The following is a 24364-nucleotide window of genomic DNA, read 5'->3' as shown; positions in this document are numbered from 1 at the left end:
TATTTTACCTACAACTCAGCGGGAGTGAATTGCTCTCCCCATGACAGGGGTCCTCAAACTTGAGCGTGCATTGGCACCACTGGGAGGGCTTGTTATAGCAGATCGCTGGGCCCCACCCCAGAGTTTCTGATCCAGTAGGTCTGGAGCGGGGCCCTGGAATTTCCATTTCTACCAAGTTCCCAGGTGGTGATGCTGCTGCTTGTCCAGGGACCACCCTCTAAGAACCACTGACCTATCGCATGTCCTGAAGGCCCAGGGCTCATCTATACATCCTGCTTACTCATCACTTTCCAGGCCGATGGTCAGCCCCGGCAGGCAGCACTTGCTGGGCACACTGGCAGCACGGAGAGGCAGTGATTGGGTTCCCAGCTGACCTCAAAGGAGTGAGAACAGTAAAGGGTCACAATATGCCCAGCTCTTGAGTACATTCTTCCTCCAGAGTGAATCTAAGAAAAAAATAATGTTTTGTATCTTAAAACAGAGGTAGCCAAGGTTTTCTAATAGTGGGTGACACTCTTAGGGCTAACAGTGTGCAGACCACGGGAACTTTATCTGAGAAGCACGGGGACGCAAGGAACACTTTCCTTAGGCCTGGGTATTGGCTGAGCCTCTAGTATAAGGTAAGTGCCTCTGAAGGCTCTCCTTACATCTCTTTTTTTGTCATGAGCCTTCCCTAATGCTCCTTTTTGTACTGTAATTTTAGTAAAGGTAAAACCGGACTGTTCAAATTTATAGAATAAATCCCATTTGGCATCAGTCACAATTACGAATTCATTTATTCCATCAGCAAATATTTATCCAGCACTTATCAGGCACCTGGCAATGTTTGTGATGCTGGGGACACAGCAGTGAAGAAGACAAAGTCACTTCCATCATGGTAGTTTCATTCCAGGGAGAGGAGGCAGAAACAGACAGGCAAGTACGTATCTACAGCATGTCAGAGGTGAGGAGTGCTAGAGAAAAACGAAGCAGTGTCTAGACATGGAGGATCTGGAAGTGGATCGAGGTTAGGGTTGCCCTTTTCTGTAGGAGGTAGGGAAAGCCTCTCTGATGAGGTGACATTTGAGCAGAGACTGGAAGGAAGACATCCAGACCCAACACCCACAGAGGTTTAGGTGAAAACAAATGGACAGATGGGTGCTTAGTTGGCAATTTTTTATGGTGATGTTAATTCAACAATATTTATAATCAGACAAAGATGATTTTTGCTAAAAAACTCAGGTAATTCATACTCACATTTTGACTTGGTATTTCACTTTGAGGAATTTATTTTATGGACAAATCAGAAATGTGGACATAGATTTATGCCCATCACAACTTTATTCGTAACAGAAGCATCAGATTTAACCTAAAATGCCCTTCCTTCCCTGACTTCCCCACCCTCAAGGAAAGATTGGGCATCTCTGCTCTGTAATTCCAAAGTATCCTGAACTCATCTTGGTGGTAATATTCCTGTACCATGTTAGACTTGTCTGTTCACCTGTCTATCCCTCCTCAGTGGACTCTAAGCTACTCGGAGGCAGGACCATTGCATATTCAGCATCTATCATGGTGTCTGGCACATAGTCATACTTGATACATGTTCAACAGATGACTGATTAAATGCTTTCTGGCATGTTTATAGATGGATATTACACAGCTATTACAAATGTTTTTGAAAAAAGTTAATGACAAGGAAATAATCACAAAACAATGGTAAGTATAAAAAACAGAATATAAAACTATATACATAGATTGATCTCCATCATGAGAAATTAAAATAATTAAAGGCTATTTATGGGTTTGAATTTAGGAGAATTTCTGCCTATCTTTTTATGTTTTGTACTTTCTATTTTGGGCAGAATATATTATCTTCATAATCAGGAATAAAAGTAAAAATATTCAGAGTGACTGGATTGTACATTTGAGCCCACAGTCATTGCCAACCTTAAAAGATGGATGATTTATTAGGACTCTTGTCAACAGGTAACAGCATGCTGGTGTCCTCTGTTTCCTGGATGATTAAACTAACTCTCCAGAGAAGGTTCTCACCCACAGCGCTACCCTGTTTCATCTTCCTCATCACCCCTTCCCAGATTCTCAGCCCTGAACAAGTCCATATAAAAGTAGGCTGGTTATACCTCTAGACCTGAAGTTCCTCCTGAGACTTCCTCTCTCAATCCTTGTCCTCCTCATTCCAGATTCACTTCTTACAAGGAGAATGCCCTTAATGAGAATAAACAAAAGTATTTCCTGATTCTCTCCTGGGGGCCAAGGCAGGTGGATAGGTGGGTTGTTTCATAAAAGTATTCAATCCCTACTCATCTACTTCCTTTAAACATTTAACAGCAGAGGTTCAGTCCCTGCCAAACTTCTGGTTCTCTCAGGTAAAGACTAAGAAATAATCCTGAAGTTTGAAGAAAATACATTCCATTTCTCCTAAGACATTTCTGCTTTTCTTTTGGCAATATTATTGGTTTCTTTGTGGTTTTTCTTTGTCTTCCGTTTGGTTAGTTTAAAAATTGACTTGTACACACAAATTACCTAAACTGATTCAAGAAGAAACAGAAAGACTCAACAGATCTACAAGTAAAGAGATTGAATCAATAATCAAAAACCTCCCAACAAAGAGAAGTCTAGCACCAGATGGCTTCACTGGTGAGTTCTACCAAACATTTAAAGAATTAATATCAATCCTTCATAAATCTTCCAAAAATTAGAAGAGGAAGGAATACTTCCTAACTCATTTTACGAGACCAGCATCACCCTAATAGCAAAGCCAAATAAAGACATTGCAAGTAAAGAAAATTACAGACCAATTTCCCTTATGACTATAGATACTAAAGTCCTCAACAAGATACCAGCAAACTGGGGGGTGCAAGGGTAGTTCAGTGGTAGAATTCTCACCTGCCACGTGGGAGACGGTTCAATTCCTGGTCTATGCACTTGCCAAAATACAAACAAATAAGCAAAACAAACAAAATTTCAACAAATGATGCTGCAATAATGGGCTACTCACATGGAAAAATAATGAAATGTGACCCCACTATACAGCATACAAAAAAAATAGATACTAGCAAACTGAATCCCACAGCACATTAAACATTTTATACATCATCACATCAAGTGGGATTTATCCCTGGAATATCCCTGGAATAAGGGTGGTTCAATATAAGAAAACCAATGTAATACACCATAATAATAGAACAAAAGGGGAAAAAGCACATGATTATCTCATTGATATAGAAAAGGCATTGGAAAAAATCCAACACCATTTCATGAGAAATAGGAATAGGAGGGAACTCCTCAACATGATAAAGGGCATTTATGAAAAACCCACAGCTAACATCATACTCAATGGTAGAGACTGAAAGCTTTCCCCCTAAGATCAAGAACAAGACAAGGATGCTCACTGTCACCACTGTTATTTAATACTGTACTGGAAGTTATGGCCAGAGCAATTAGGCAAGAAAAAGAAAAGAAAAAGGCATTTAAATTGGAAAGGGAGAAGTTAAACTACCTCTGTTCACTAATGACATGATCCTATATATAGGAAATATTTTTTAATAGAAACTGTAATGAAAATTTGCATTTCTAGTATATCTTCCCACCAAAGAGTTCAAAGATTGCCAGCAAATATCCTTATTAGTTTTCTGGAGAACTAGTAACATTTTTAGGGGTGGGGAGGTATTCAAGACTTAAATGACATTGTCATATTTATATAATTAAAATTGTTGCCATCTAAAGAGAACCACTCCATGAAACTGGTTCTCCAGGAATTCAGTTCTCATCTCATCGGTATTTTTCTCTATTTTTCCTCAGAAACTTCTAGCCTCAACCTATGAAGTATCTTGTTCTATTTGTTTTAGTTGAAATATTTGATCTCCTATTTCTCTGATAAAAGGAGTTGTCCATTTTACTGCGAATTCCAAATTCACAAACATGGATAAGCACACAGTATTGGGAAGGGGATACCCCCACCCCCACTTCACTTAGGATCGATTAAAAGTCACGAAATAAAACCACTTCTTGGAGATGTGCATCTACTTCATAGATTCCTCTTGGCTTTTAGCGGTTGCTTTCTGCTTCAGTGTTAGGAACAAAGCCTCAGTGGCCTCAAGGACAGATGTAGGAATGACAGGAAAGTTTCATTCCCTTAAGAAGTGTGACCCCTATCTCCTTCCTTACACCACTGACAGACATTTATTTCTAGATGGGAAGGAATTGTCTCTGCTTTGGCCACAGCATTCCTGCATTAGAGCTAATTTTGGGAAACAGGCTACAGCATCTTCTTCCCCTGAGTTTGGGTCCTAAACTCCATTACTCTGTCATGAGCATCCATCAGCCATGCTGGGATCCCGTCACCTATGTACACATTGCTTTGGTACAGATCTGATTTGCATGAAACCAAAGTGAAAAGCTCTTCACCAAGCACCCTAGGTGCTAAAACATCTTGACATTAATTTGTACTAAAGAAAGTCGAGGAATAAAACCTAATCTAATAGAAAAATGGGGCAGTGATGACCTCAGGTTACAATAGGCTTTTGTGATGGGGATTATTTTTATACAGACCATGGCAATTGAGAGGAATAAATTATCCACCCTCTGGCTTTCCCAGAAAGGATCTGTGTTACAAAAGGAAACAAAACCCCACCATTAGTAAGCAAAGACATGCATGTGATGATAGATACAGGCTGTCTTTAGGGGAGAAAAAAATCATATACTTGAGTACTCTGCCTAAGGGCTATGTATGAATAAAAAGTGGTTTTACACAATTATTCAAATAATTTAATGATTTTTATATTAAAAATAATTTATACCTAACTAGTATTTTTTGCTTAAATATGAACATAGCATTGAACAAGTTAAACAGATTATAATGGATTATTTCTGTTCACTTGGGTAAGACAGATGGGGGCACCCCATTTCATGCCTGCTAAAGACATTTCTAGATGAGTTGGGTGAAATGGAGAAAAATGGTTTGCATTTCAAGAAATCATTTTGGGAACCATGACCACCTTAACAAAAATATTTTCACAAAATTTCATTTAATCATCTTTTTACAAAGCACAATACTTAAGACTTCTAAATACAACTTTAGAAAATGAAGCAAAAAAATAATTCTCCATAGATGCCTGATAAGAGTCCATGCTGAATGCAAAAGGATTTTTTTTCCCGAAAGTGATACTTCCAAGCTTTACAATATTCTTGATAGGTCCATTTTGTCAGGTAAAGAGTAAAGATGGAGGCTGTGCAGGCAGTGGCTCGTTCAATTCCAGGATGCATAATCCCCTTGCTGATTAGCCCGAGGGGCAGTAGAAAAGCTGGACACACCAACTTCTCCAAGAATCTTTCCTCCCTCTCCTAATTCAAAGGAATTCAAAGGCTGGCCTCCCAGAGGGAAGACATCAGCCCTCTACACTCTGTGTTACCAGGACCCCACAAGGGCTCTCCACCCCCTCAGTTATTAATAATCCCACTCTGTATACACATTATATAAAACTATATCATTAGAGAGTTTCATGATGTGTAACGAGAAATCCAAACCTCAGGGAATCCAATCCTCAGTCTTATACTGTGTGGGATGGGAACTCACTGAAGGCTTAAAAAAACACAGAAATGCTGAAAATGATAAAGGGTAACAGGAATGTTTTATACTGCCCTTGGAAACTTGGGGTTCCTGGACCCAAGCATACTGGGACCAAGGCTGCTGAAAAGGCAGTACACCCAGAGATGGGAATGCAGGGTGGCAGGTTTCTTTCTTTACCTGCTCCCTTCCCTAACTGTGCCCTAGCCTAGGAAGACCAGGGCTGGTCTGTCAGGGCTCTCTATAAATACTCTCAGGTGCAGTTCAAGTAGTGAGGATAAGTATGTAGGGAAGAGGAAGGCAGGGGAAGGTGGAGAAAAAGAGACATTTATTTGTAATACTTTCAAAGCTCAATAATGTGGTGATTTTTATTTTTATTTTTTTGCACCACTCCTTCGGTGTTATCAATCTCATTCTTTACAGTCGTGCAAATCTATTAATGTTTAGTAGTTTCACTACAAATCTTAGGAAATAGACAAAGCAGCTTTTTAGAAACATATAAAATATCTTTGGGGGCCTTTAATGAACCCTCCCCTCAATCTTGCAATACAGTATATGCCCCTTATTTTCAGCTAAGGATGAGAAAACAGTTACATAATCTAAGGCCGAACTGTTCATTTGCTACAAAGGTAAAGCAGACAAGCAAACACGATTTTCCTTGGGAAGGAAAAAGCAATTTCATAAATGCAAGGAAGATCCAATGGCTACACTTCACAAGACCCCGCCCCCCCCCACCCCCATTCTCTTGGCCCTAAGGGAAGGGGTTACAACAGAGCAGGGCAAATGACATCACCTGAATACAGTTTAAACAATAACACACACACACATAATCCAGGGAAGGAAATAACACAACTTTCCCCCCTTGTTTTCATTTGCATTTTACTTTTATTTATTTTTGCTTTAATAATGCATATTCTGTTCACGCAAAAGGTGCAAAGGACAGGAGGCAGGGGTTTAACTTGGCTGATGAAAAATCAAGCAGGGGTGACATTTTAAATTTCATAAACAACCCAAAACCAGGAGAACTTAAAAGTTGCAGCTGTTACCACACAGCACGCCCAACCTCACAGCTGTCTCCTCTTAGGACCTTTGGCTATGTTGAGAGAAGCTTTGAAGACAGGAGCCTCTAGTGGACTTTAATAGGTGGCTAATAATTTTTTTTTGAATCATGGTAGCTGCATCACAAAAGTTCCAATCAAGAGGGTGGTAAAAAGAAGGCACAGATCATTGCAAATACCAGGTTTTTTCTTTCTCTTTTTGTAAATATACCATCATATATAAGCTAAAATTTATCTCAGGGTGGTGGGGTTGGTTGGCAGAGGGAAGGGATGGGTTGGACCTAAAATTGCATATGTAATAGAATCCTAAACTGGAACGCAAAGCAAGGCAGCTTGCTGCCTGAAGCAAAAGAAGGGGCTGCTTGCTTCTGACTATGTGTAGTACAAACACTGGAGGAATCTGTGACAAAATACGATTAAAAAATCATAAAATTATAAAGCTTGTAAACGAATAATCTGAAGTTACATTTCATTAATGGAAAAGATCATTAAAATAGTACCACTATGGACTAAACTGCCTGAGTTTTCGTTTCGCGTGAGATCTCAAAGTAGAAAAGCCTGAAGCACAATTTGCTCTAGGTCACAACCAGTGCCAGACCCAGGACTATGCTGGGGGAAGATTCTCCTCTTGGATGGAATTTGTGTTGTGCTATCAAGACTTTTGTGCTAATCTTTCAAATGGGGACATGTTGAGGCAAACCTTTAATCTTTTGGCACAAGGTTATTTTGGCTGGGGCAGAAAATTTGAGTCTCAGACTCGGGATGAATAATGTGACGTTTCATTTATCAAGTAATCATTTTGATTGAAGAGCTTTCTTTATATCATTAACTTCCATCTATAAAGAAAAAAAAGAACCAAACAAAATCATGTGGAATTGGCTGGTTTTGTACAATCTGAAAGATCATCAACCTGCTTGATTAAAAGGAAATAATGAACCCGACAATTTGAAAGAAGAAACGAGTGAAACGACATCTGAATGACAAGTTGATAATGATAGCAAAAATGGCATAAACCTAAAGAATGGGCATGCAGACATGATGCACTAGGAAAGATGGATCTCTTAATTCTCCAAAGTTTGCCAAAACGCAGCAATCATTCCAGTTTCCTGGCCACAGGGCAGAGGCCAGCTGTCCTGAAATGCTGGCCCATCTGGCAGTGAGGGAAGGCACCTGTGATTGGGCCCGGGGCTCTGTCAGCACCACCAAAGTGATGCGAGCAGTTGACCATCCCTTCTTTAAGCAGCCTGGGTCCCAATCCTTACCCAGAGCACCACATGAATCCAAGCTGAGAGAGTCAACATTTGGACACTGGGAACTCCTGCATACTCTCTGCCACCTGGTAACGGCAGAGATGGAGCAGAGACTAGAGGAGACAGAGTCCTTTGGAGTTCCAATGACCGCAAGACAGAAGCCAGCTAGCAACAGGGCCTCTCTAGGGCCACGCTATCCTATAGTGATGCTTCCTGGAAACTGGAGAGGTGCTGGGGGTGCAGGGGGAGGCACTTTACACAGAGCAGATGTTTCTGATACGCTCCAAATGCGAGAGCCAACTTGGGGCAGGTTTACCAGCCTCTCCCTTTCCTAAAACTTTCCAGATCTCAAGAAAGGACATGACATGGACCTCCACAATTCTAAGAAAACCATCAGGGAGAGTGACTCTGAATCTGCAAAGAAGTAATGATGATTTGTTTGTAAATTAAAGCCATGAAACTGCCCCCTAAGCCTCACCCAGGCAGCAGGACCCTGAGGGACCCACCTGCAAACGAAGCCGGATTTTCTTCTCTTCATCCAACTCGGATAATAGCTGCTTAATCTCTCTTCTGAAAAGCAAACAGCAATGAAATTAAACAACAACCCAGACTTCCCTAATAGGAGATAAGAAACCTTTTATTATTACTACAGAATACATCTGGCCTTTTTACAAAGATAAAAATGGACATGAAATCATTGCGCTGCCACTGCCTAAAATCTGATGCAGAGAGAAAGGCTTGCTGTTATTTCTGGGCTCCCAAAATATGTCAACATAAAATGTTAGGTCTGTCTTCAGTATCTTAAAGCAGCTAGAAGTAAAAACCTAAAATTGTGGAATTGTAACCCACACCAAACTCTGAAATCTGTTCTACAACAAATTGTTGTGCTGTGCTTTGAAGTTTATTGCTTTTTTGTATATATGTTATTTTTCACAAAAAAAGAAAAAAAAAGTCAATTGTGATGATAAAAAAAACTATTTATTCCTTCCAGCCTCCAATGTCCTGGAGCAGCTAGAAGGAAAAATCTGAGATGATGGTATGGTAGCCCATAACAAACTCTGGGATCTGTCCTGTAACTACTTGTTGAAGAGTGCTCTGAAAACTATTGCTTTTTTCTCTGTTTTGTATATAGGTTATATTATACAAAACAAAAAACTAGCATCAGCTGTTTCCAAACATGTTTTATTTATTCACAGCAGAAATCATTTCTCAAACATAAACTTCAAAAGAAGCTAAGCATGTATGTAATCACTGATGCCCTTTTGATTCCAGTTACTTAAATAAAAATTTGGGGTCTGGAAATGACTTATATGAGATGCCTTAGTCCAAGCCTTTGCTTTTAGCTGGGGAAACTGACACCCAGAGAGGGGGCCTGATTTGCCTGATGACTAGACTCGAGGTTTCCAGGCTCATATTTATTGTCTTCATTCTAATGAGCCTTTATTACAGAATTACTGGTCTTTAAATGCACTCATGTAATTTTATTGTAGATGTTTTATCACTCCATGAATATTTCCTTTATTTTCAGTTTTTAATTAATGAAAGTTCACCGGTATGTTTTTACGGATTCTGATAAAATCCTACAAGGAGTAATACTCCAAAACTTGGAGGTAAAATAACTGAAACAGCAGTATTTGGTGATCATGTGGTAAAGAAAGTGGACATGAACAAGGATACACCACCTAATGCCTTTTCCAACATTAAACAATAAAGTGGAACAAAACTAAACTCTTGAAAATTAGGGTCTCCATTACTGGGCCACTGCAGTCATTGAATCAGTGGTCAAGAGAGTTGGACTCCATCCAAAGATATCACTTTATTTTGCATGTACAGTTTTACAGGCTGGGCTGGAGAATCAAGAAACAAAACCAGCCAAAAGAGCACAGGAAGTAAGGTAGAAGTTATACTGCATTTGCTCACTTGATGAGGCCACCACAATGGCCCTCTTCCCTGGCACTATGTCCCAACACCACTGTCACCACATCAGGTTATTTGACATTAATCAGTTGTGACTCATCACTGCATTTATTCAAGCACACATTAGGCACCAATATCTTAGTGGGTGCTATTTAGGGTTTAGAAAAGTAGATGAGATCCTAAGCAAACTGTACAACTCCAGGAAGACTAGGGAAGACAAAGTTTCTAATTGGGGAAGGTGGTCCAAAGAAAGTCACTAAGTCTAACTAGGAAAAATGGGCATAAATCCATGAGGGAGGGAGGGAGCAAGGTAGGTAGGTAGATAGATGAAGGGATTGATGGTAAAGACGGCCAGAAGCAGGGGAAGGGAGAATCAGCACATATGGGGCCTGGAGGGAGTGTGATGATACGTGCTACTAAAGGAGCCTGGGGGGATGCAATGACGGTGGGCATGGAGGCCAGGCTGGGAAAGGATGCAAAAGGCAGGCCCTGGGAGAGGGACCACTGCGAGGTGCTGATGAAAGATGTTGGCTGGCCAAGTAGGCATGGGCCTCACAGTGGTGGGAGACAGGCATTTCAGATGTGCAGATTCCAGGCGCCCCTCAAGATCAGAGGCTGGAGTCAACAGGGCTGAAGCCCAAGATTTAGGCACTCTTACCTAATGATGCTTCTAAGAACACACAGTCTGCCTGCCTGGGGGGCAGCTGGGAGGCAGGAGGGCACTAGCCCTGTGAGGTGGCCAGGCCCCTGGGACTCAGAGGTGCAGCAAAACAAGGGCTTGCACCCCTCTGAGCACAACTCTTTCCCAGTAGGTCCTGGGGATGCTATCAGGGTATGTGGGATTGGCAGGTCCTTCAGCACAGGGCACCAGGGAATGGACAATGATGACACTGATGAGAGCAGCCTCCAAGCATGAGCTCCTGGTGTGGGCTAGGCTGGGCAGCTAGAATAATGCAAACCAGAGGGGAGGGTGCCCTGAAGCAGCTGTGTCTCCAGGTTCTCCCTGTGTGAGCCGGTTGAGTGCTCAATAGACCTTGTGAGGTAAGTTACACAGAACACAGATGTATGGGAAGTGTAAATGAATGGCCTGAGGTCACGCAGCCAGCAAGTGGCCGCCTGGGATTTGAACCCAGGCTACCTGGCTCCAGGGACAGTGTCCTTACACACTCACCATTCTACTGCAGCTCAGCCATGTGGGGCAAAGGCCTAGCTGGGACCTGGAATCCTCAAGAGCCCAGATGTGCCTTGGGCAACTGGGATGCGATGAATTGGCCCTGTGCCTGGAGTGGCCTGCTCTTGGCCATCCTAGTTCATCTTGCAGAATCTCAGGAGACACCTCCCTGACATGCCCACCTGAGTCCCTCGAGAAAGAGCAAACTGACCCCTAAGCCTTCTGAGCCTCAGCTTACGTCAGATAAGAACCTCCCTGATTCTAGATTTTTTACTGACTTTGTCATTGCATGGGGCATCCTGTGTTATACTTACATATGGAATTTCTTTTATTTACAGGCCTTTCATACCACCGGCCCCTAAATATTAATCAAGCCAATTACTTGATCTGGGAGCTAACTGAAGAAACTGGATTTTTTCTGACATTGGAGAAAAACTGGCTGTTGGATATATTGAGAAATGGTACATGTGAATACTGTATTTTATGATGACATAAGGAATTTTCCCTGTTGCATCCTGCCAAGAGTGTGAGGCCCTGTAATAGATTCGCCCAGTTTAACCCCTGGCCAGCCTGTGTCCTTCCTGCATGTAGCAGGTCCATATAAACACACAGCTGGGCCCATATTTGCCTCTCAGTGCCCACGCGCACTCCCGTTACCAGGAAGGCCCCAGCCCACCCTCCGGGGCGGGCTTTCAAATTCAGCCCCGGCCCAGAGGAGCTTGGTTTCCAGGTCTGCAGAGGAGATGCTGAGAACACCCTGGCAGGTGGGTGAGGACGGAGCCCCAGGCACTCACTTCTGCTGGTCCTTCATGGTCTCGATGATGCTCCTCAGCTCGCGGACCTGTGTCCTCAGCTCCTCCACGGCTGCCTGGCTGCTGGCCACAGGCTCCATCTTTGGTTTCCCTTCAGTGCCGAACAGAGATGGGGAGTTGGCTCTGTGTCCGGCTGTTCCCAAAGAGGAAGTCAGGGGTAAGGATGCCGCCGAGGACAGAGGAGCTTGCCCGCCACCACCTGAAGCCATGGTCCCCGGCTTAGGCGGCAGAGACGCTTTGTTGTCGGACACCTGTGATGAGGGAAGGCAGAGAGGATTCAGAGCTAGGAATTCATGCCACGCTCCCCTCTCCTGTTTAGTAAAATTCTCCATCAACATCGTACTCTCTTCACAAACTCCATACAATCATCCTTTAGCCACAAGCCACTGTGTGTCTACTTGGTGCAGGAACCCCTCCTATCCCCTTCAAGGGCCTTCTCCTATGGATCCTAAATTTGACCACCTTTCTGGACAGGTAGATACTAATTGTTTCAATATACCTCTACAGAGGTCCAACTATGCCCTTAGCTCTGCAAACCTTGAAGTGAATGAGACATTCTCCTTGTCCTCAAGGAGCTCAGAACCCAGTGGGGCATAGACAGACAGGCACACCAGCACACTGCAGAGGAGGGCAAGGCTGCACAAGCAGGAGGCAAACAGACAGAGCTGCGGCCACCCATGAGAGGAATCAGCCATCTCAGGGTGGGGGGATCACTGCGCACTTCAGAGAGGAGAAGAGGGCAGCTCCATCTTGAGGAAGGTCTACAAGGTCGACAGGAGAGAGGGGTGTTTGGAGAAAGATGTTCTAGGTAGAGGGAATGCCACGGGAGAGTGAAGTGTATTCGTGGGAAGCAGGTCACTCAACATGGCTGGAGTGTCAGAGCGGGCAGGAGAGAGGTAGAGTGGAGAAATAAGGCTGGGGAGGTAGAGGCTCTTGTCAAAGGGGTTAAAAGGTGGCATGCCATGCTAATGGTCTTTCTGGCTGCAGAAGGGCCCAAAGGATGGTAGGCCAGGGGGAAGGAAGATTGCTGGGAGACTCATACAATCAGTGGTAGAAACGGGGAGAGCTTGAGTGGCCAACACGATGGAGAGAGGACAGCCTTGAGACATGTGGTAGAGACAGGTTCAAATAACAAACAGTGCCAGGCACTGTTCTGGGTGCTGGGGTGGGGGAGTGGGCACAGCAGATGCCATGGCTGCCCTCATGGAACAGACACCCAAGGGCCAGCAAGCTGCAGTCCTGGACAGCATGTAGGAGCTGAAGGAGGAAGTGCAGGTCCTGGACCACGGCTGGGGACAGAGGAAGTGGGCCTTAAGGGTGCATCTTTCAGATAAGTAAGAGCAGGTTGAAGGGCTGGATGATGATTTCAGTTTTAGACACAATGAGATTTACGAGACCAAGGGACAACCAAGGCGACATGTATTGTGGGCACAGCCAGTGACCAGAAGAGTGAACTGGGCCAGAAACACCACCAGGGGAAGAAAAAGCTATGGGGGTAGATAATAAAGAAGTAGAAGAGGCACAGGTATGGCACCCTAGGGAATGCTGAAATGTAAGAGGTGGTGAAAGAAAGCTGAACCCTTGGGGACTAGGAGACAGTGGTGAGAGAGGACCAGGCAGAACCAGAAGAGGGGCCTGGGATATAGACACTGTCCCCGCCAGAGGAGTGACTGGATAAGTGGGTTTAAGAGTGGTGAGAGCAATGTTGGAGTAATGCAGAAAAACCTGATTGGGGCAGGTCAACGCTTGAATGAGAGCTCAGGGGTATGAATCCCAAGTTGAGGATTCTCTTTCCAGAAATTAGGCTGTGGCAGAAAGATGGTGGGGGTGGGGGTGGGGGATGGGGAGGAGCAGTGCCCACACAGAGCCTTAGGAGGAGACAGAATCTGCTTTCAGAGATGGGTAAGCCGCTGAGCTGGATAATATGCTGAGGGTAAGAGCCCATGAAGGGAGAGAGGTAGGTGATGGGGCTGATGGAGAAGTGTCCCACGGAGGCCAGGAGGACACAGGGAGGGGAAGAGTTGGGGGTAGGAGAAGAGAAGCCCACCTGGCAGTCCAGGGGAGGAGGTAGCAGGGCAGGGTGAGTTGGTTGTGGATGGAGAGGAGAGAAAGAAGCCCACTAGGGCTGTTGGGAAATTCCTGCCTTCAGTGCTATACTTCCTCAGAGAAGGAGGGGAGTGTATGAGTGACAGTGAAGCTGAGGCTGGGATGAAGCTGGTGAAGCTTGGTGACACAGCTGCAGGACTCTCTCCAGCAGCAAGTGCCCAGCCACCTACCCCAGGGCAGGAGTCAAGATAGGGGCTGGCTGGCGTGGTGAGGGAGGCAAGTTTGGCTGTACTAGAGAGATCCAGCCAAGAGAGCCAGAAGCAGCCAGGTCATCATGCCCAGCCTCCCTGCCTACCTGCCTCTTCTCTGGAAAGTCACCACTGAGGAAAGTGCTCCCTGCTGCCCAGGAAAGCGATCCAGCCATTCAGGGCTTTGTTGTTAGCAGGAGTTAGGAGAAGAGGGAGAAGGAGCCCATGTGAATGAGCCATATGAGACATTGGCTGGACGATTTCAAGGAGGCTCAATGGGCACATTCATTTTACCAAGCAGGAAACTGAGGCTAAGAGAGGTGGATCAGAGATTTGTCCCTCTGCTTACAACGGGATTCCTCTAGCCCAGCTCCCTGACTGAGGCTGCCTGAGTCTGAACACTTGTGCTGGCCTATTCTACTTTTCTTTGCTTATTTCTTCTTCCTGGGGAAAATCCATGTTTTCTTTCTTTCCCTTTCTTGCCCTGCAACCTCATGTACCTCCCAGGTCCACCAATGCCCTGACACTGACTGACTTTAGGGTACCTCTTGAATCAATGATCCTCTGGGCTTTCCCTACAGGACTCACTCTCCTGGCCCATTCAGCTAGCGAGTCCTCTTTTCAGCCCTTGCAGAGTAGAGGCCATCAACTCCTGAGCAAATTAGTTCAAGTGGAATTTCTAGAAGCAATGAGGAATATGACATGATAGCTCCAAGGAAGTGAAATCAGCTAATATGAGAGAATCCTGCAAATCAGACACGTGAGAAGCCACTGTCCACCACCAGATGTCACTGCAGACACACCCCAGGGTCACCGGAGTAAACACAACTACAGGTGTACCTAGTCACTAGAAAACATGGGTTTAAGTCAAACTTCTGCATATGGACTCCTTTAAAAAAGGAAGGCTTTCTCAGTTTTGTGAATAAATACAATTGATCTGTTTTGCAGGATCAGATTTTTGCTTACTGCATCAGATTTTTAAGAAAATCCATACGTACAAACTCTTAAATCAATGAGAAGGAAAATCCCACATAACCTTTCATTTTTTGGTTAATTCCTGCTTTAAATGCCTTACAGAAGGATTTGTTTTCTGCTTTTAGGCAGAAATAAATTGTTAATGCTTATAAAAAATAATTCCAATTGACTGAGTTCTCTCAATACCTGAAAATGGAATTTAAAATCTTAGTTCATATTCATAGGAAGAACAGAACTTGTACAGGGTACACTTCAGAAGCTACATGCAGTAACTCAACAATGTCATCTTTGTTTCTTACAAGCCAACAGCTTAAAATAGTGATAAAATTCCCTGGACATTCAATGAAATGAAAATGTTTTCCCATTAAATTTATTCTAAAATACAAATTCAAATCAGCTTTTAAGAGACTCCATTAGTTATTTAAATCTATGATCTGCTAACTATGCTTTGTGATGCTACCAAGCTTTGAACATAAAACTCAAGCTCTTTGGGCAGAGAGAAGAGTATTTAACACATATAATGTAGTCTTTCTGGACTCATTTAGGCTTTTAAAGTTGTTTTGGTGATGTTGTAGAATGCATGTGTGTGAAGGTATTTGCCTATGTGTGTGTGACAGTATGGAGAGCAGACTAAACCACAAGAAAAAACTACATTGGAAAGAAAAACTGAACTTTTATCTCAGGGATTTGGCCCAGCTTTTGGAGATTCTGTGACATACCTTGGGAATTTTAATGACTAAAGTAAACACTGTCACTTAACAATGCCAAATATCTGCATTTTCTGTTCATCCTTGTTTGGTGGCTAACCCATCTAACAGTATGCATGAAAAGGCAGGGATCACATGTTATCAGGACACCCTGGCCGTGGCTGGTCACTTACTTGGGATATGGTAACAGTCTTTGAAGTTTTCTTTGATGCGTCTGCTCCTCTGTGTGCAAGCGAAACGTGTTCCTCTTTATCTTCTTCTGGACTTGGAGAGTCAAAGATATCAGGGCTTGAAAGGGAGGACTGGATAAGGCCAAGAGAAAAACTGTCAGAATTACACCTTGGCTGACACAGCTTTCATTAACATAATGCCGTATACTTTTCAAAGCACTCGGCAGGTCTGTTTCATTTATCTCCTCAATATAATCCTGTGAGGCAGAACGTGTGTCATTTCTGTTCACTAGGGGTATTACACAGATGGGAAGAAGGAAGAATTCCTAAACTACGGCTCCCTGGACTCTTCCCATTGATGCCCATCAATTAATTCATACATTTCATCCCCACAGCTGTCTGTCATCCAGCAACCCCCTGCTTTCTCAAACCCTCCTTCCCTCCTTTCTACAAATATTTGCTACTGTGTGCCAGGCACTGAGCTTGGGACTGCAGACTTAACCATGAACATGCCAGGCATGGTCCCTGCCCTCATGGGGCTTCCACTCTAGTGGGGAAGGGTAGATAGTTCCATAGGAAGCTGCTTCTAATCTTCCCCTACTCCATTTTCTCCTGATTATTTTCCTTGCCCCTTTTCTGGCATCACTAAATCTGCTGCACACTTTCTCAGAGGAAGCCATTTTCAGGAGAAAAAATCAAGAGGCTGGCTGTCCAACTGACCAGTGTTTCCAGTGCCTGAGAGCACCATGAGTCCCTGTTTAATTTGGGTCCTGCTGCTAAATCTCTGCCCTCAATACAATCAACATCCATTTTGGATTCCATATTTGCTAAAATATATTCACAGAATGGCATCTTTTAGTAAAATATTGAGATAACATCTCTGCCCTTTCTGCCTTGCTGTGAAGATTACTGTGCTGTGAGGCTCAAATAAGCTGGATGAATGTGAAATAGTTCATGGGAATTCACTTAGTCATAAATGATTACTGTACTAGAATTTTCTTATTTTAGAACAAAGCAAATGAAAAGAAGAGTTCCCATAGCGAGGCTTCTTTTTTAACCAAACCAAACCAAACCAAGAATCTTCCAGAGATACCTCTGGCTGAGCTCATATTCAGCCTCACCTCCAGGCCTTCTATCTCTCTGGTAGAAGGATGGCCCTATTTAGAATCACCACGCAGTGCCATTACAGAAAATCCACACCTACAAATACTGTTTGTTTTGTTCTGTTTATTCTACTTGCTAAGGCAGGAAGTAATTTACATTTTAGGGAATTTTTAAGCCAAGGTTTACATTTAAGAGGTCATGTTTCTTGGTTTTCATTTAATCTGAAAATCCAATTACCTAGAATAACACCCTTAACCTTGAGCTTTCCTCTTAATAGGCTCAATTGCTTAACCACCTGGCAGTGACCATACCTCTTTCTTTTGTGATTCTGTTCAAAAGCCAGTTTCCTCTATACAACCTACAGTTCATGAGCTGCCAACCAAAAATGCTTTTTGAATTCTATAAACATCAATAGCTCTAACTGTAGTGCAAGGCTGCAGGCTGGGGAATCATGAATGGTGCAGTTCCTCAATCATTTCCCCCAATGGCAATGGCCTTTTATGACCATGTCTGTGTCTACGAATTCTATTTTGCTATAAGATACCTACAGGTGCTAACGAAAGAAGAGTAAATATGAATTCGATATACATGGCCATTTGGGGATGCATGGGAATGAAGGGAAGTGAAGAGATTTCATCAAAATACAAATACATCCTTTTGTTGTAAATAAAATTGTTCTGTATAAAGTGCCAAACTTCAAGTCACTGTGCCCTAAACTTCCTATGGGCTGGGCCTGTGGACATCTCATTCCCAGTTGTAGCCTTGGTTCCGGGCAGAGTGCTGAGCGCACAGATGGCAGAGAGAGGCCCATAAATATTTGCTGAATGAATGAGTGACCAAACTTGAAGTCTAAAAGTGGAATGAAGATAAATGCCTTTACCCTGTCCCCCAAAATATACATGACCTCCTGGACATGGGATATATGGACCAAGGTGCATCATTTGAACCTTTCTGTATCTAATTCTGTAAGTCTCAATATTCTTTATACCTTGAAAAGTTAGAAAGAATTTGAGAGGAAAACAAAAAGGGTAAAGGACTTTTAGAGAAGATGTAGAAGGTAGGATTAAAAATCTAAATAGACAGGTATAAGAAAACAAATAGGTAATATGTCTATGAGAGGCACTGGTGGTAGGCATGGAGAGGTGAGAGGGAGAGAGGAGAAGGCGATGTTGGCAGAGAACTCTAAATAGAATGAAAAAGTAAGCCACTTTTCCAAATCCTTCTCCCAAAACAGTTTCATACAAAGAGGAAAAGCAAGGCAACTCAAACCATGTTTTCAGACTCAGTAGCTATGAGAAGAGTATTCAAAGGCTAACTTCTTTTTCTTCTAAATTGTAACACCTTAGGTGGAATCAGTGCTGAGGTAAAAACAGGAAGTGTCCCAGAAAACCTGCATTTGGTAGGGCCCATGAGGCCTAGACCCACCTTCCAAGCAAGAGAAAGACAATGTGTGCATGTGGGTATATATATGAGTGTGTGTGTAATGTGTGTCTCTGGGTTTTACATGGAAGGTAAAAGTGTGCATTTCCCTTTGACCCACTTTCAGAAAGATTTTACCTAAGTGAATCATTTCAGAGCAAAACCAAGATTTTTCTAGTGACATTCAGGTCAGTGTTGTTCATAATGAAGAACTGGAAACCCGTAAATGTCTAACACAAAGCAATGGCTAGATGCACTCATAGGGTTAGGCAGCCATGATGCTATGGAAGAATGTATAATGACTCGGGGAAAAAGGTGCACAATGTAAGGGGGACAAAAGCAAGTTTCCAAACACAGGGTACTATGTGAGCCCATTTTTAAAGAAATAATTTTATATATACAAATCAGAAAAAAACACTAAAGAGATACAGCAAAATGTTAATAGTTCTTGACTCTGGGAAGCAGAATGTGTTATAGGTTTCCATTAAGAAAAGAAGTTATTAAAAATGACTCACACAAAAAATTTCTATGGATCATCCCAAGTGCTTTAATGGGTCTCCCCTATGTGATCAGGGGCTTCATATGTTTCAGAAAAATTCCCTGAAGGTCTGTGTAGGGTTCCAAGGAGGGGCTACGGAAGACAAATATACAGCCACTGCCAAGTGCTTTATGGTGGCAGAACTTGACTGCAATCAAGTTTTGTTTTGTTTACAGACCCAACCTGCCTCTCTCTCCTTTTCTACCACAAAAGATAACATTGTCTTTCTCCACAATATCATTTTAGGTTCAAGTAAGAGTCAGTCTGGAAGAAGAGGGAAGGAAGGTGGGAAGAGAGAGGGCCCACCTCTCAGGCAGACCTTCAAAGAGAAAATAGTAGGGAGAAATGCTGCTCGGTTCAAGAAGACTGAAATCACTTTTGGTTGGCAGTACATTTCATGACCCCCTTCTCCCAGGTTGTCCTCACATCAGCCACTTGTAGAAGAGTCCACAGCTAGAGTCGTTAGCCTTTCTTGCTTCTCAGTCTTAGAGAAGGTAGGAGCTACTGCGTAGAAACACTTACAGATGTGAGGGACTGGGACGGAGGCCGCCTCCCCGTGGCTTTTGGTCTGCTTGTGGTTGGATGGCTGAGTTTCTCAGTAGATGACACCACAGAATCAAAGCCTTCTAGGTCTAAAGTAAAAGTAAAACAGATTTTTAAGAGCAAAACTAAGCATGAGGACAGGTTCTCCTAACATGTCACAAATACCTGTTTTCATTAATAATCATCCTTCACATCTGAATTATAGGTACTCTTTTATGGAGGCCCTTTGCATCATTTGGTCATTCAAATGTTATTCAAATCCAATGAATAGTCATTCGCTCCTTGGTTTAACAGACTAGCATGGAGGAGAGCAAAACATGATTTTTCTTTTTCCCTTGAACAGCTATATTCATAAGTCTTTAAAAAGCTACAGAAAGAGGATTAGAGGAGGCATCCTCTTCCTTCCATAAATCCAAGCAAATTTTAGTGATAAAATACTTTTGTAGCCTCAACACAAAAGGCAGTCATTGAAAGGTACAATATCCAAGGACAAGTGAAGGCTGACCATTGATTCTACCCAACAAAAGAGGAGCAGGTTTTTCATCTAGGTGTGCTGCATGCAGCCAGCATCTCCTATAGAGTGTGCTTAATGCCCCTCAGGTGGCACTGTGGCATGCACTGCCCTGTCCTGCCATGACACTTTACTCTTGCCATCATCTTTTCACCCTAATGTTTGATTGTAAACTTCTTAGAGATGGAGACAAGCTTCCACTTCTAATGTGTGGAGTACAGCACCATTCTATCTACAGAAGCATCATTCAGTAAAGGCATTATCTTTTATCATCATTACTCTGTTCATTCATTCACTCCGTTACTGAATGACTACTCTGTGTCATGTGTGGTGCTAGATACTGAGGTTGCTGCAGTGAGCATGATGGAAACGAGCCCTGCCTGCAGAGAGCTTATAATAACTGATGTCTCAGATGAATGTGGGATTATTCAGACAGCTCGTTACTCCTCCACTGCATACGTCTGGGAGGACTGGCTTTGCCTTTAATTTGCAACCATCTTCAACAAATGATGGGCACAGGGGTTACATGGTTCTAGAGCATTCTAGAGATTTACAAGTCAGGTGTAGATATGGAGTGTGTAGTATGCTCAGAGGTGTGACTGGCAGAAAAGGGGCAACCCTGAGATACACTACTGCTTGTGACTGGGGAAACCCATTTCTTGCTGACAAGCAGACTGTGCTTTATATACCATGGCAGGCCCTTCCTTCCCAAACCACTCCCTGTTCTTCCTCTGACAAAGCCTCAATTTCAGTTAGGGACAATGTGCCTACCCCTTGGCTGAAGCACGTTTAGTTTAAGCCAATGATGGCAATCCTGCTCCTCTTTGCCAGTGACTGGCAAGTAACTAATTCAGGTCACTGAGAAACAAAGGTAAGTCTATTGAGGGTTCCTGAAAAATAGATTTCCTGTCTGGCTAGAGAGAGACAAGAGAGGGAAAGGTCTTTTGTAATGTTGCCTCTTCCTTCTTGCCTGGGATGCTGTTGTGTAAGGACAGGATGCCTGGGGCTGTGGCAGCCATCTTGTGACCATGCGTGAAGGTATGGCCAATGCTCTTACAGATCTTGAGGATGGCAGAGTAAAAAAATAGAAAGAGCTTCAGACACTGATGACCCTGCTGAGCTGCCCACCAACCCTGGAACTGCCTGGTGCCCAAACTTCTTACCACTATGTGATATCAATAAACCTATACTATTTCAGCTACTTTTTAATTTTAATTTTACTTACATGGGCAGGCACCAGGAATCGAACCTGGGTCTCTGGCATGGCAGGCGAGAACTCTGCCACTGAGCCACCAATGTACCACCCCAGCCACTTTTAATCAGCTTTTTTTTGGTATGCTGTATGGTGGGGTCACATTTCACTATTTTCCCATGTGAGTATCCCATTATTGTAGCATCATTTGTTGACTTTTTGTTTTGCTTATTTGGGAACTGCGTGGACCGGAAATCGAACCCAGGTCTTCTGTATGGCAGGTGAGAATTCTACCACAGAACTACCCTTGCACTCCCCTAATCAGCTATTCTTTATTTGCAGCTGACAGCATCCTAATTTGCCATAACCATAAATATGCTGGCTCAGGACAGAGAACTTCAAAATAGTTAAGTGTGGTCCTATCCTGCCCCTGCAATTTGAGAGCTCTTTTGTTGAAAGTTATAATAAATGGTCTGGCTGTGTAACAATCAGCTTTATTCTATTAATGGACAGGTGTTGTTTGCAAACTATTTCCTTTAGTGGAATATGCAAAACCAAGCACAACTCACTCTTCAGGGGAAGCCATTAAATGACACCTGGGATTATATTAACATTATTATTGTATGTGGTGAATGAATAATTACTCAATTAACTCATCTTAAATCAAGGCAAGTATAACCAAAGGTCAACTATCTACAGAGACAGCTGAGGCCAACAGGGAGCCAATCAGCACCCAGCCCCAGAGTGAGCTCATAAAGCCCCCATCCCCATCCCTATCCCCACCCTAGGCCAGGGGAGGGCAGGGGAAGAAGCCAGACCTGTGGGGCTGACAGGGAAGGCTGACATTCCTTCCCTTTAAGTGAATCTTGTAAAAGAATCCATTCCCAGCCTCACTTCAGGACTCGCCTCTACTAACCCCATGTTGTGTGAAACTGAAATTCCCCACTACATGCTCGGATTGATGCAAAAAGCCATCATCTAACATTAATATCCCATTATTTTTTATAATCTTTTTCTTTCTGATTACAAAGGTAGTATGTCCCCAATGTGTAATTTTTTAAAAAACATATAATCATTAACAACAAAAGAAAGTCAAGTATAACCTTACCACACAGAAACAACCACTGTTAGCATTTTGGTATATTTTCTTCCTGGCTTTTTTCTATAAATAGCTGATTTAGCTCACACCATAGACAGTATTGCATTCTGCTTGTCACTTAACATTCAATTCCATGTCTCTAAATATTCTTTATATATATATATATTTGGTTATATAATCCTCTATTGCATTATAACACATGATTTATTTAACCAATGCTCTATGGTTAGATAATTAGTTTTCAAGTTACCTCCCCCCACTTTTGTTTGCAATTATAAAAATCACTGCACAAATATACTGTCATGGACTCTAAAAGTGAGTTGAATGGATTGTCCCTGCAGCTCCCCAACAGAGCTCTGAAAGAACAGACTAAGGCATGAGACAGGGAGGTCTGTGAGGGGTGGGGAGGGTATCCAGGGTGGGCAGCATGACAAGTGGACTGCGGAAACCTTGGGAAGGCACAAAACTGAGGAGCAGATGCTGAGCAGGCAGCCAGGGGAGGGAGTGGGAGAGAGAGGCTGCTCAGGGTTCCCAGCACCAGCCCTTCTGTCAGGGGGACAAAACAAGCTCTGCAGGCAAAACCTGACTAGGCCAAAACAATGAAAGATTAAAAGCTGATTGACTCTGGGTTCTCAGCTTTGGTTGCATACTAGAATCACTGGATAGTTCAAAGAAAAAGAACTGAGGCTTGGAGCCCACCTGGACATGGACTTGGTCTGGGGACAGCCCTGGGCACTGGTGGGTTTTAAATCCCCCCAGGTGGTATTAGTAGACAGCAAAGTCTGGGAAGCACTGCTCTAGCAGAGGCTGAAGGTTGAGGGAAGGGAGGGATTGTAAGGATTTATGTGAAAAGAGGGGAGAAAAGGGGAGGAAAAGGAAGGGGAGTAGAAGAGAAGGGAGGAGAGGGCACCTGGGCACAGGCCGCCAGGAAGGAAGCTGGAAGGGCAGGGTGGGTCCTGGGAGGCCATGCTGAGGAGCGTGACCTGATGTGGTGGGGAATGAGGCGCCAGGGCGGTTGTTGGACATGGTGACTGAAGGCTCCAGTGGCAGAGACACTGCAGTGGAGCAAGGAGGCCTGTGAGGTGAGCCAGAGGAAGCACAGGATGGGAGAGGAGCGTAGGGGGAGGCTAGGGGAGCCATGGGGCAACCTCTGCCCCTCTGGGGATGAACTCGGCACTTCCCCTGGCATGCAGGGTTGGACAAGTTCACACCCAGGAAACTGTTGCCCAGACTCTAGGGAAGACTCTACCTTCACTCCCCCACCCCCTCAGGCTGCTACAGTAATGGAGTCCACCTTGGGCGTTCAGGGCTTGACAACATGTGAGGTGGCGTTCTATAATAAATTACACTCTATAAATGACACAGAGGCTAGGCATCTGCCTCCTGCACTTAGGCTGTGAGCCCCGGGGGGGGCAGCAATTCATCTTTGTGCTCTCAAAGTCTAGCATGCACCTGGCAAAAAACATGTTTAATGTTCTGTGAATGGATGAACAAACGAACAAATGAACAAAATGTCTCAAGAAAAAACTGTTATTCTAGGACTGCAGTTTCCAGACATGGCTCCTATGCAGGAGCCCAAAGCACAGGTGCGGGTGAGCTGAGCAGCCCTGTGGGGTGGCATCTGGGTGGGAGGGTGCTCTCTGCCAGCACTGCAAGCGCGCCTGGTTGGCACACAGCGGGCAGGGATCAGCCTGGCTACACGGGCTAAGTGGCTCCATGACAGACCCCAGACGAGACTCCTTGGTCTCCATCACTCAAAAGTAAGAGGAGGGTCAGAGTCACCCTTCTTCTCTTAATGCCTCTTCAGTTGATAAGCTTAACCTTCCAGTCTTTGCCTGTAGAAAGCACTTTTGGGAAACGACAACAAAACCCAGTTAGCATAAGGAAAAAGATGCATCGAGTCTCAGGTGGCAGGCTGCAAATGGACCCTCAGTTACCGTGCTATGTTGCCACATACTCCAGATCGTGATGCCCTGCTGCTCTCTGCCAGTTAAGGGGAGAAACTCTTCAGTAAAGTCAAATACATTTTCAGTGGCAC

General features: G+C 43.7%; 1 protein-coding gene across 6 annotated transcripts in view; it reads right to left on the bottom strand.

Annotated features, from left to right (window-relative positions):
- Positions 1–6431: 6431 nt before the first annotated feature.
- SH3KBP1 (SH3 domain containing kinase binding protein 1) overlaps positions 6432–24364 on the bottom strand; it is a 404653-nt gene continuing 386720 nt past the window's right edge. For all 6 annotated transcript variants that reach the window (XM_077145714.1, XM_077145717.1, XM_077145712.1 and 3 more), the window contains 5 exons: positions 19504–19613; positions 15924–16052; positions 11757–12025; positions 8381–8444; positions 6432–7460 (listed from right to left, as the gene is read on the bottom strand). In XM_077145714.1, coding sequence (XP_077001829.1) covers positions 7419–7460; positions 8381–8444; positions 11757–12025; positions 15924–16052; positions 19504–19613 — 614 coding nt within the window. In that variant the 3' untranslated portion in view covers positions 6432–7418. The remainder of the gene's footprint in view (positions 7461–8380; positions 8445–11756; positions 12026–15923; positions 16053–19503; positions 19614–24364) is intronic.

Source organism: Tamandua tetradactyla, chromosome X (assembly GCF_023851605.1).
Source record: "Tamandua tetradactyla isolate mTamTet1 chromosome X, mTamTet1.pri, whole genome shotgun sequence".
Taxonomy (NCBI): Eukaryota; Metazoa; Chordata; class Mammalia; order Pilosa; family Myrmecophagidae; genus Tamandua; species Tamandua tetradactyla.
This window is presented reverse-complemented; position numbering and strand designations above follow the sequence as displayed.